The sequence below is a fragment of the Natator depressus genome, chromosome 10 (assembly GCF_965152275.1).
Source record: "Natator depressus isolate rNatDep1 chromosome 10, rNatDep2.hap1, whole genome shotgun sequence".
NCBI lineage: Eukaryota > Metazoa > Chordata > Testudines > Cheloniidae > Natator > Natator depressus.
The window spans coordinates 37,831,167-37,843,480 of NC_134243.1; the positions used below are offsets into that span (position 1 = coordinate 37,831,167).

General features: G+C 44.6%; 1 protein-coding gene across 2 annotated transcripts in view; it reads left to right on the plus strand.

The window, feature by feature from the left end:
* The window catches only part of CRAMP1 (cramped chromatin regulator 1), a 110,416-nt gene that overhangs the window by 33,940 nt on the left and 64,162 nt on the right, over positions 1 to 12,314 (plus strand). For both annotated transcript variants that reach the window (XM_074965789.1, XM_074965788.1), the window contains exons 7-8: positions 9,776 to 9,861; positions 11,092 to 11,215. In XM_074965789.1, the coding sequence (XP_074821890.1) occupies positions 9,776 to 9,861; positions 11,092 to 11,215 (210 nt within the window). The remainder of the gene's footprint in view (positions 1 to 9,775; positions 9,862 to 11,091; positions 11,216 to 12,314) is intronic.

A 12,314-nucleotide genomic window follows, 5' to 3' on the forward strand; every position in this document is an offset into this window, starting at 1 on the left:
CAATCTTCCACTTCTTGTAAGCTTTTTTTTTTTTGTGTGTTTAAGCTCAGCAAGGATTTCACTGTTAAGCCAAGCTGGTCGCCTGCCATATTTACTATTCTTTCTACACATCAGGATGGTTTGTCCCTGTAACCTCAATAAGGATTCTTTAAAATACAGCCAGCTCTCCTGGACTCCTTTCCCCCTCATGTTACTCTCTCAGGGGATCCTGCCCATCAGTTCCCTGAGGGAGTCAGTCTGCTTTTCTGAAGTCCAGGGTCCGTATTCTGCTGCTCTCCTTTCTTCCTTGTGTCAGGATCCTGAACTCGACCATCTCATGGTCACTGCCTCCCAGGTTCCCATCCACTTTTGCTTCCCCTACTAATTCTTCTCTGTTTGTGAGCAACTGGTCCAGAAGAGGTCTGCCCCTAGTTGGTTCCTCCAGCACTTGCAACAGGAAATTGTCCCCTACACTTTCCAAAATCTTCTTGGATTGTCTGTGCACTGCTGTATTGCTCTCCCAGCAGATATCAGGGTGATTGAAATCTTCCCATGAGAACCAGGTCCTGCGATCTAGTAACTTGCATTAGTTGCCGGAAGAGAGCCTCATCCGCCTCATTCCCCTGGTCTGGTGGTCTATAGCAGACTCCCACCACGACATCACCCTTGTTGCTCACACTTCTAAACTTAATCCAGAGACACTCAGGTTTTTCTGCAGTTTCATATCAGAGCTCTGAACAGTCATACTGCTCTCTTACATCCAATGCAACTCCCCCACCTTTTCCGCCCTGCCAGTCCTTCCTGAATAGTTTATATCCATCCATTACAGTACTCCAGTCATGTGAGTTACCCCACCAAGTCTCTGTCATTCCAATCACATCATAATTCCTTGACTGTGCCAGGACTTCCAGTTCTCCCTGCTTGTTTCCCAGGCTTCTTGCATTTGTGTATAGGCACTTAAGATAACTCACTGATTGTCCCTCTTTCTCAGTATGAGTCAGGAGCCCTCGCCTCTTGCACTCTCCTCCTGCTTCCTCCCGGTATTCCACTTCCCCACTTACCTCAGGGCTTTTGTCTCCTTCCCCCGGTGAGCCTAGTTTAAAGCCCTCCTCACTAGGTTAGCCAGCCTGCTTGCGAAGATGCTCTTCCCTCTCTTTGTCAGGTGGAGCCCGTCTCTGCCTAGCACTCCTTCTTGGAACACCATTCCATGGTCAAAGAATCCAAAGCCTTCTCTCTGACACCACCTGCATAGCCATTTGTTGACTTCCACTATTCGACAGTCTCTACCCAGGCCTTTTCCTTCTATGGGGAGGATGGACGAAAACACCACTTGCGCCTCAAACTCCTTTATCCTTCTTCCCAGAGCCACGTAGATACTCTCCAACACTCAGATACTTACCAACACAGCCTCCCTAATGCAGCCCTTAGCGTACCTCCTCTCAGACAGATCCCAGGCAAACTCCCTCTGTTAACCTTTCTGCTGTTCGCCGCTCAGCTGGTTCGCAGCTGACTGGCTTTTTATAACAGTCAGGCCCACTCAAGGCTCATCTGGAACAAAGCACTCCCAATTCACACTTTTCAAACAAACAACCAGCACTCCTCCTCCTTGGAACTCCATCCCATGGTCAAAGAATCCAAAGCCTTCTCTCCAACACCATCTGCATATCAATTCGTTGACTTCCACAATTGGATGGTCTCTACCCAGGCCTTTTCCTTCCTTGGGGAGGATGGATGAGAACACCACTTGCGCCTCAAACTCCTTTATCCTTCTTCCCAGAGCCACGTAGTCCGCAGTGATCCGCTCAAGGTCATTCTTGGCAGTATCATTGGTGCCCACGTGGAGAAGCAGGAAGGTGTAGCGATCTGAGGGCTTGATGAGTCTCGGCAGTCTCTCCGTCACATCGTGAATCCTAGCTCCTGGCAAGCAGCAGACTTCTCAGTTTTCCCAGTTGGGGCGGCAGATAGATGACTCAGCCCCCCTGAGGAGAGAGTCCCCGATCACCACCACCCACCTCCTTCTCTTGGGAGCAGTGGTCGTGGAACCCCCATCCCTAGGACAGGGCATCTCATGCCTTCCAATTGACGGAGTCTCCTTTTGTTCCCTTCCTTCAGATGTATCATCTAGTCCACTCTCCGCATTAGTACCTGTGGCGAGAACATGAAAATGGTTGCTTACCTGTATCCGTATTGTTGGTACATGGCTCCCCTTTCTTCTGGAGGTCACATGCTGCCAAATTTCTTCACCGTCATCCTGTCCCCGCTGCGCAGCCTGCTCTGAATCTTCAGAATGTTGTGCCCATAGAAGCATATCCTGACGTCTGTGCAGGAAATCTTCAGTTTCTCTTATGCAACGCAGGGTCAATACTTGTTTCTCCAGACCTTGAACCTTCTCTTCCAATATGGAGACCAGCTTGCACTTTGTACAGACAAAGTCGCTTCTGTCCTGTGGAAGAAAGACAAACATGGCACATCCAGTGCAGGTCACAACAGCTGAACACCCCCCATCCATATTACCTTCCTTCTACGAGCTTCCTCAGGAGTTGTAGTAACTACTCACATCACATCAGCCAACTCCCTGATCACCCTCGGATGCATTGCATCCGGCCCCATGAACTTGTTCATGTTCAGCTTTTCTAAATAGTCCTTAACCTGTTTTCACCACTGAGGACTGCTCACCTCCTCCCCATACTGTGCTGTCCAGTGCAGCAGTCTGGGAGCTGACCTTGTCTGTGAAGACCGAGGAAAAAAAAGCATTGAGTACTTCAGCTTTTTCCACATCATCTGCCACTAGGTTGCCTCCCCTATTCAGTAAGGGTCCCCATTTTCCCTGACCGCAACCTTGTTGCTAACATACCTGTAGAAACCCTTCTTGTTACCCCTCAAATCCCTTGCCAGCTGGAACTCCAATTGTGCTTTAGCCTTCCTGATTACACCCCGCATGCTCGAGCAATATTTTTTATCCTCCCTAGTCATCTGTCCAAGTTTCCACTTCTTGTAAGCTTCTTTTTTTGTGTTTTAAGCTCACTGAAGATTTCACTGTTAAGCCAAGCTGGTTGCCTGCCATATTTGCTGTTCTTTCTGCACATCGGGATGGTTTGTTCCTGCACCCTCAATAAGGCTTCTTTAGAATACAGCCAGCTCTCCTGGACTCCTTTCCCTCTCATATTAACCTCCCAGGGGATCCTGCCCATCAGTTCCCTGCGGGAATCAAAATCTGGTTTTTCACTCTCCTTCCTTCCTTTTGTCAGGATCCTGAGCTCGACCATCTCATGGTCACTGCTGCCCAGGTTGCCACCCACTTCTACTTCCCTGTTTGTGAGCAGCAGGTTAAGAGGAACACGGCCCATAGTTGGTTCCTTCAGCACTTTCACCAGGAAGTTGTGCCGAACACTCCAAAAACTTCCTGGATTGCCTGTGCACTGCTGTATTTCTCTCCCAGCAGATGTCCGGGTGATTTTGAAGTCCCCAATGAGAACCAGGGCCTGTGATCTGGAAACTTCTGTTAGTTGTCTGAAGAAAGCCTCATTTACCTCATCCTGGTGGTCTATAGGAGATGCCCACCACAACATCACCTTTGTTGCTCTTGCCTCTAAACTTACCCCAAAGACACTCAACAGGCTTTTCTCCAGTTTTATACTGGAGCTCTGAGCAATCATACTGCTCCCTTACATACAGTGCAACTCCTCCACCTTTTCTCCCCCGCCTGTCCTTCCTGAACAGTTTATACCCATGCATGACAGTGCTCCAGTCATGTGATTTACCCCACAAGTCTCTATTATTCCAATCACATGATATCGTATTAGAGTTGTTAAAAGTGACACTGGCGGATTTAGGCCCAAATTTTATGTTTTGTTTAGTAAACAAAGGTTTTACAAAGCCTAGGCTCAAGATAAATGTTCCTTTGGATTTTTTTAAATTCACTGAAGGCATATGTGGGGGATTTAAACCTACTCTGTCTGTGTTTGTAAATCTAGTGTGAGTTGTGTGTTAGTTCATAAGGACTAGAAGGGGAAACCAAGTAATCTGTTAGAGGAAGGATGAACCAGTGGGCGGGACCACTAGCCTGGCAGGTGGGAGGTTTGTGTTCAAGTACCTGCTCTGTCACAGACATCCTGGGTGAACTTGAGTAAGTCACTTAATCTCTGTGTGCCTCAAGTGCCTGCACAGGGCTGTGTGCTAATGTTAAATGTATTAGAGATTGTGTGGTGCTTGGATACTGTGGTAATAGGGGCTGTAAGTGGGTAGATGGATGTGTCTCAACTGAGAGAAATTCAAAACAAAAACGGCATCAATGGTAATGTGTACAGCATCTCTGACAAATCAGAGAATTCAAATACATTGAATAATAATAATAATGTTAAAAGCACAAGTAAGAAATTTTTAATTTTTTGTGTCCATTTGATGAATGCTTGCATTCTCAGTTAAACTCAGAGGGTTGCTTTGTTTGGTGTAAGAAAGGTGCTGTGCTTGAGTTCCCTTTGATTTTGCTGGGAGTTGAGTGCTTGGACATGCTGTAGGATTAGAATTGTCATTTGACATTCATGTTTGATAACTCTCAATTAATCTCTCAATACCTAAATCAAATTGGAATCTATACTGCAGAAAGGCCGCAAACATCACAAGCTCTATTTCAGCAGATAGTTCACATCCACAGCATTTCCTAATACTAAAGATTCTTAATCATATTTTGTGTAATATCAGTTTTTAAATATTCAGCTCTTTGTTAGGTTTGGAAACATCCGTGGTTAAAAGAAACCAAGAGCTAAGAAGGAAGAGCATATTTTTAAGATAACTACTTTAGTTGCAGGCTGTTTCTGTTTTGATACTCATTAATCTGTCATGTTCTTTTAAATTAATTAAGCTACTCCTCCCGCTATCCCTGCTGTGCCATATGTTTGCATTAGGAAGTTGCCTCCTTCAGCCGTATTTAATTTTACACTAGTTTAAAGTTGCAATAACTGATTATTGGACTCCTTCCTAGATCATTTAAAAACATCATGCCTTACTGAAAAGGGAGAAAGAGAAATCATTCCACCACCTCAGGACATGTAATCTTGGAGGAGAGCTCTTTTCTTTCATTTTAAAGGAGGGTAAAGAGTAGAAATTTTGAGTGCTAATGTCCTGAATTAGTATCCACGGGCAGACATGGTGAATTTCCATGTGAATATATTGATGTAGCATTCTTCATCTCCCTCTCATCCTTTTTAGATTAGCTACCTGGGGTAAATAAATAGTTTTAGTGTATAATAATTTGGTGGAGCACAACTTGATTGCTTGCTTCCAAACTGTGGTAGCCCATGAAATACATAGGGTAGTGTGATATCGTCATCCAGCAGTAGTGCAGTCAGTAGTTTTGCCTTTATCTCATTTCCTCGATCCTTGGTTTATTTTCTTTTCCTTTATTTGCCCTTTCTCTGCTGTCTCTGCACTTCTTACGTCTGATGTGTTGCAGAGAGAATCATGCCTAGGATCACATGGTATACTGGTCAGCTATCCTTATTTTTGTAGCCAGATACATGTATACAGTGCCAGAGTGATGTTTCAGTAGCGGTTGCTGCTGGTGAGTTACTGCTGCCCAAAGTGTGTCTGAGCAGGTGGCAGACAGCTGAGCAGGAAGCATGGCAGGTAGCCTATTATACATGGCAGGTGCAATGTGCATAAATGTTTTGTGGAATTCATAACGCAACAAAAAATACAAACAATAACCCTAACCTTTTTTTCTTTTGCTTGGATCAGTTACATTATTATAAGAGATGCAATAAATTGGCAAAAAGTGGTAAAATATTTCTTCATTTTTCATTTCCTGTCTCCCTATACATTTAAAATCTGTTGTGGGGGTTCAGAAAATCTGATTTTTATTGACAAACAAAGTGTGACCTTATCTTAGAATTTCTTAGTGTTTGAGTTTTTTGGTAAAACTATAGTGATCTGTTAGAGTGGCTGTTGCATTTTTACAACCCTAGCTCCCGTTAGTACCTTGAAATTATTAAGCTATTTCTGTAGAGTCGATAATGTACCCTTATCTGGACATGGGTCAGGCACTTAAACTGAGCTGATAGCTTGTGTGACACAGTTGTACAGCACCAGTGAATTTATATGTGATACTACATTGAAGACACTTGTCTGAGAAATTTTGGTTTAATTAAGATCTAGTTACAGGAGCTGATCCTCAGCTGTTCTAAATTGTCATACAAGTTGATGGTGCTATGATAATTTGCACCTCCTATGGGGCTTCTCCGCATTTTTTCAGATTTGTACCTAAAAGGCCTGATCCATAACTAAGGCTAAGATTTTTGTCTCAGATATTTTTAGTAAAAGTCACAGACAGGTCATGGGTGATAAACAAAAATTCATGGAAGCCTGTGACCTGTCCCTGATTTTTACTAAAAAAATAACTGAGACAAAATGGGGAGGGAGGAGGGTTCAGCACCTACTGCTGCTGGGACTCCAGGGGGCCGCCCATGGTGGCTGAGAGTGCTGGGGTCCCCCTGCCACTTGTGGCTACTCAGAGCTGTGGGCCCACAGCTGGGAGTTCCAGGGTCCATCCATGGTGGCTGGCCAGCTGTGGGGGCCCCCTGCCGCACCAGGGCTGAAGCGGAAAATGTCAGGGAGGTCTCTGGAAGTCGCATTAAATTCAATGGGACACTTTCCACAGTCTTGTGGGCTTTGGATCAAGTCATAAATTAGGTTGTGATGACACCAATGGTTTCCCCTCTTACTACAGTGGAAAACTGAGTTTCTACTGAGCAAAAAAAAAAAAGGTTACAGGGGTGTTGATTGTGTGAATCCATTGTGGTCCCACTTGTCCACATAATGATTTGACATGTCCACGTAACAGCAATGCGTCAGCTAGAACCATTTTGGTGCATCCAGGCATAACACATCTTACAACTATGATGTGTGTTCTTGCACCTTATCCTATCCAGCATGGACTTCATAAAATGCTTCTCCCATAATGCCCAGAACGGTTGGTGGGAATGGGGCTTTTTGATGATTACCAAACATGAGGCACTACATTGTAGGAGGGAGCTGCAGCAGTGTACTGTGTGTCTAATGCTTGTACCTTCACATCCTCATTGAGGAGGCTGTACTGGTTCAACAGAACCTGATCCAGACCTTGCTTTGCAACCAATACTTATAAAACATCTGGGACAGCGGTTGTGTAGATGGAGAGTTCCAAGCAGTGGTTTGTTGTGATACCTTTTTGCCTAACACAGTCAGAACTTTGGGGTATTCCTGTTGCTGCAAGCATTGTGAATCTCTGGTAAATATTGCTTTAGAACATTACAAAGTATCAGAATTCAAGGACATTTGTAAGAGTTACAGTAAAAGTAGACAACCTTCCATTTAAGGTTAGGGTCATTGTTTGTATTTTTTGTTGCGTTGTGAATTCTGACAGCGTTGCCCACAAAACATTTATGCACTTTGCATCTGCCATGTATAATGGGCTAGCTGCCATGCTTCCTGCTCAGCTGTCTGCTTCCTGCTCAGACACACTTTGGGCAGCAGTAACTCACCAGCAGTAACCACTACTGAAACATCACTCTGGCACTCTGTACACTGTATTGGGCTACAAAAATTTAAGTTCATTTAAGTTTTTTGTAGTTACTATTTTGGGGGAAGGAGAAACAATAATAAATATTGAACAAAGATGCTAATATATATCCAGAGCTTTTTGTCTACTGCAGACTCACTAGATCTTTCCAACTCATTTCCCATTCCAGACAGCATAGCCTAGAGCAGAATCCTCAGTGCTGTTATCCCCAGTGTCACTCTTGAGATGGTGGCACTGTGACTAGCACAGACACCTGCAAACCACTTAGGTCCCCAAACTCCAATGGAAATGGAAAATTGGGCCTCTGATGAAAAGTGGGTGCTTGACATCATACATCTGATGAGTCAGACACAAGGAGGAGGTTCTATGCTTGCCCAAAGCAAAACTCAAATGTTCGCCAACTAAACTCAGGCAAAACAGTCTGATAGAGGCATTCTCATCTGGGTTTGTTGCCTTCTCACACTGTCCGCCCACTAGGAAGATAGATTTCAATCCTTGTGAATGAAGTTCATTCATGCCAGTTCATTCATGCCAGATTTACATGAAACTAGCATGTGATTTAGCAACCCTGATTAAACACAAACAAGTGTTTTGTGTTTAATCAGGGTTGCTAAATCACATGCTAGTTTCATGTAAGTCTGCTTGCTTGCAGGAGGCTGATTTTTTTTCAAAAGGACTGTGACTTCATGATCAGTAGTAATTGTAGCTAGGATAAGGGGATCAAAACTCAAGTTTTGGGGCATAAGATCTCTGTTGCGGTGGTCAGGAAGGAATCCCACCCTTCAACTGCTGCATTGCATAGACAGCCAGGTGTGTATTGTGTCCTCCTCTGAGGCATCAGGTATTGGTCACTGCCAGAGACCTGGTGTTAGACTTGATGGACCTCAGGGACTAATCGTTGGCTCCAAACAATCCCAGTTTTGGTTAGATCTTTAAAAAAGGCAGCAATGCTATGCTTATAGCAGTTACAATATATTGCATCAGTGTGAAGAAATCAGTCCTTGCGTACACTTGGAAAGGCCCCATGGCTGACAAGTCTGTAGCAGACTGAGGATAGGAAGCACTGTTTCACAGCTTAGCAAGTAGCTTTTGTTTCAAGCAACAAAGGGTTTTTTTTATTTCACTTGTGAGCTTTCTAAAATCTTTTTTTTTTTAAAGGGATCAGTCATCACCTCTTGTGTATCACAAAAGTTCATCAAATGATGCTAGTACAAAAGATGCTAGTACAAAAAGGCTTCTGACAGCTCAGTGCAAATAAAAATCTACTCTGACAGCTCTGAGAGTTTCTGAATCTGAGAGTTTATGAATCCCCCCCCCTCTGTTAGCAGCTTCCCCACTTAGCAGCCTAGGTTAGGAACCCTTTACCTGTCCATCTTTCTTCCCTCCATCATACAAAGAAGGTGGCCTCCAGGACTCCTTTGCTTCCTCTCACACTCTGCAGGATCTCCTCAGCCCAGCCAGCCTCTGCACAATCTGGATTCCCCTTCTGGTTACCACCATCAGCAGCTCAGGGCTGTCAGCCCCTGCATCATGGGCCTGTAACCAGAGAGCAGGACAGCCTTAGAGGGGTGGGGGTGGGGGTGGGGAAAGAGGTTTACAAGTAACACTTTTCCCAAAAGGAAAACAAAAATTATCTTACTTCTCAGGAGACTTACGATTATTGATGTGGTTTTGGAGCCACATACTGTCTAACCATACTGTAAATGTTTACTATGCAGAGACCCCAGCACAAGCAGCTGGCCTTCATTTCTGCTATGGAGGAGCTTGGTGATGGCCTTTAGATTTGAGAGCATGCAAAGAATCCTCTCAAAGACTCTTCGGAATCTTCAGGCAGGCCCTGTGCAGCAGTGGTGCAATTGTGGGGGGGAAGTAAGACAAAACTTGTTTGGTCACACCAAAACGAAAAGGCTGGCTCTGAGGATCATCTCCTCTTGCCAAGGTGACAAAGAATTCAAGCCTGTTTTTCATATAGCGTCCCTCATTTAATGGGCAGCCTCTTGTATAGTGCTTCCTGTGAGTCTAGCAGTGCAGAGATACAAGAGTCACTTCTGTTTCATTTTCAGGCACCTAAGAGATGGCAAAGGCCTCAACATGCCCCTGTAAATCTGGATTCCTGCCCAGCAAACCCTTGCTTTCCTGCCCAGTCATGTAGGATTCTTTGTATCCAACTTTTTCACTGAACTATATATATGTTGCTTTGTTCATAGTGCCTATAAATATTTCTCTTTCAAATATACTTAGGGCCACGACTGTTCGCTACAAAGGGAGAAACCTTCGGATTAAAGCTCCAATGTGCAGGGCGCTGAAGAAACTTTGTGACCCAGATGGTACGTAAGAGAAGCTGAAATGGGAAAGAGTTGTAACAGATGATCAGGAGAGTGTGAGTGGCAGTGGGGCTTTTTTGGTGTGTGCCTCTCTGGCAAGGGAATTCATGCTATCTCAGGTTCTTTTGGGGCACTGGATGTTCCTGTTCTCTCGTTGCCCCATTCATTTGCATCACCAGTGATACAGCTTTGAGAAAAATCCACTTCTATAGATCTTGAGATCTGACACTGGCTGCTAAAGTACCATGCAAATAGAGAAATTGGAAAGGAAGTTGCTACATTGGAGATAATCCTCTTTGCTTTGCATCTCAGGCTTAGAGCCCTGCAACCCAGCTTGAACCTGACAGGACCAGACTACATGTCAGTTATTGGTCGGGTCAGAAAGCAACCTGACCCACTCAGGGTCAGGTTGACTCTCCCCCTCCTACCCATGGGTGGCTTGCGTGCAGCGGCTTGCGTGTCCCGCTCTTGCCAGCTGCCATCACCTCGCTGTACTAGGTGTGCTGCAGAGTGTGTGTGCCAAGGAGTTGCAGTGCCTCTTACTCCGCAGTGTGTGTGCACAGCCCAGCAGGGTCAGTGGCTGATAGGAGTAGGGCATGCAGTCACTGCACGCAGCAGCCAACCTGCCGACCCCACAGGCAGGTGTCAGCAGCGCTGACTCAGGTTGTGGGGAAGGGTCAGTTAATTACTCTATTATGGTTGGATCGGGTGGTCTTGGGTCCAGTTCAAAACTGGTTCAGGCTTAAAAATTAGGCACAAGCAGACCTTTACTCAGGCTGTTCTGTACTTGTGGATGGCTAGCTTCATCCTAGTGCCAGCAAATGAACAGCAGTATGTTGCTTATCATGGAACGTTTCAGATCTTCTTTACTCTTTCCACCTCAATACGAAGCACGCTTTCATCAGCGAGCAATATTAAATGCAATTTAAAGTTCTGAACAATTACACTTGTCAGTTCCCAGCCATCTGTGTTTTGACATAGCACTGCTTAATCACCTGTCCGCTCTAGTGCAGTTGCAGTGTCCAAAGATAACATTGGTGCATCAGAAGTGGAGGTAATCTGAGGAAGTGGGCTCCACTGGTGAATTTGAGCTGCCCAAATGCTCTTATGATGCTTTCCCCACCTACAGTTTTTAATTCATCTGACTGAACATTTAGCTACATTTCTGACTGAGTTGCATGTGTCAGGAACACATGTCCGCTTTGACCCATTGTTTTGCTCTCCTTCGTTTAGGCATTAGTGATGAGGAGGATCAGAAGCCAGTGCGTCTTCCTCTGAGGGTCCCTGTGGAGTTACAGCCACGAAATAATCATGCATGGGCTCGGGTGCAGAGCCTGGCCCAGAACCCACGGCTCAGGTAACCAAGGGCAAGATGGATGTTATATGTTGAGAATGAAGGGAGAAAATGCACGGGTGTGGTACAGGGCACCTTTCCAACTTCATTCCCTCTCAGTTGAGGATTTGTCCTTTCCTGGTGCCTGTGGCATTCTATCTGCTAACAGGGCTGCAAAGAGTTAAATCAAAATACTTTCTAATCACCAGTCCCGGACCAGCATGTTTAAATTTGCTGATCCTGAAAGCATTTGTGCTTGTCTGCCAAAATGCTTGACTCTAGTGCAGTGGTTCTCAAACTTTTCAGGAGTCTGATTTGTCTTGTGTATCCCCAAGTCGCACCTCACTTAAAAACTACTTGCTTATAAATCAGACAAAAAATAGAAGTGTCACAGCACACTATTACTGAAAAATGGCTTACTTTCTCATTTTGTCTGTATGAAATTTTAGTTTCTACAACAGGCTACATTAAAAGCTAGTGCTTTTTATGTAGCTCTGTTGTAAAATTAGACAAATATCTAGATCAGTTGATGTACCCCCTGGATGACCTCTGCATACCCCCAGGGGTATGCATACCCCTGGTTGAGAACCACCTCTCTAATGGGTTATGTGATGCCAGACTTTAAAATGTCATTCTGATTACCATTCTGCTTTAAATCCCCTTATTTTGGTTCACGTATGACTTTACCAGTTTCTCTCCTGAACTGCTGAAGTTAGATAACATAGATACACAAAGCATTAATAAGCGTTGAGGGGATCTAGGTGGATCACTGGCTTGTGGCACTAGCTCTAGTTAAGATGTATTGGATTTAGTGCATTGAGAGGGAGGGCAAAATAGCAGTTGAAATGATAGGTTTCTGTGATTCTGGACATGGCAATTACTACATACTGATGAAAAGCAGATTTCTAGATTTCTGGGGATATACAACGTTCTTTTGGGAGTTCATGATATCACTCTAATGCTGTCCAGCACTTTCTTAGCACTAGTCCAGGACTGAGTGTAACAAGTCGTGGACCTTGGTCAGTGTAACTTTCATTTCTTCAATGAAAAATTCAGAACCAATAACAAAATGCTATAAGGTGGCCGGGGGGAGAGTTAGTATTTTAGGGTAGGATTTATCCTC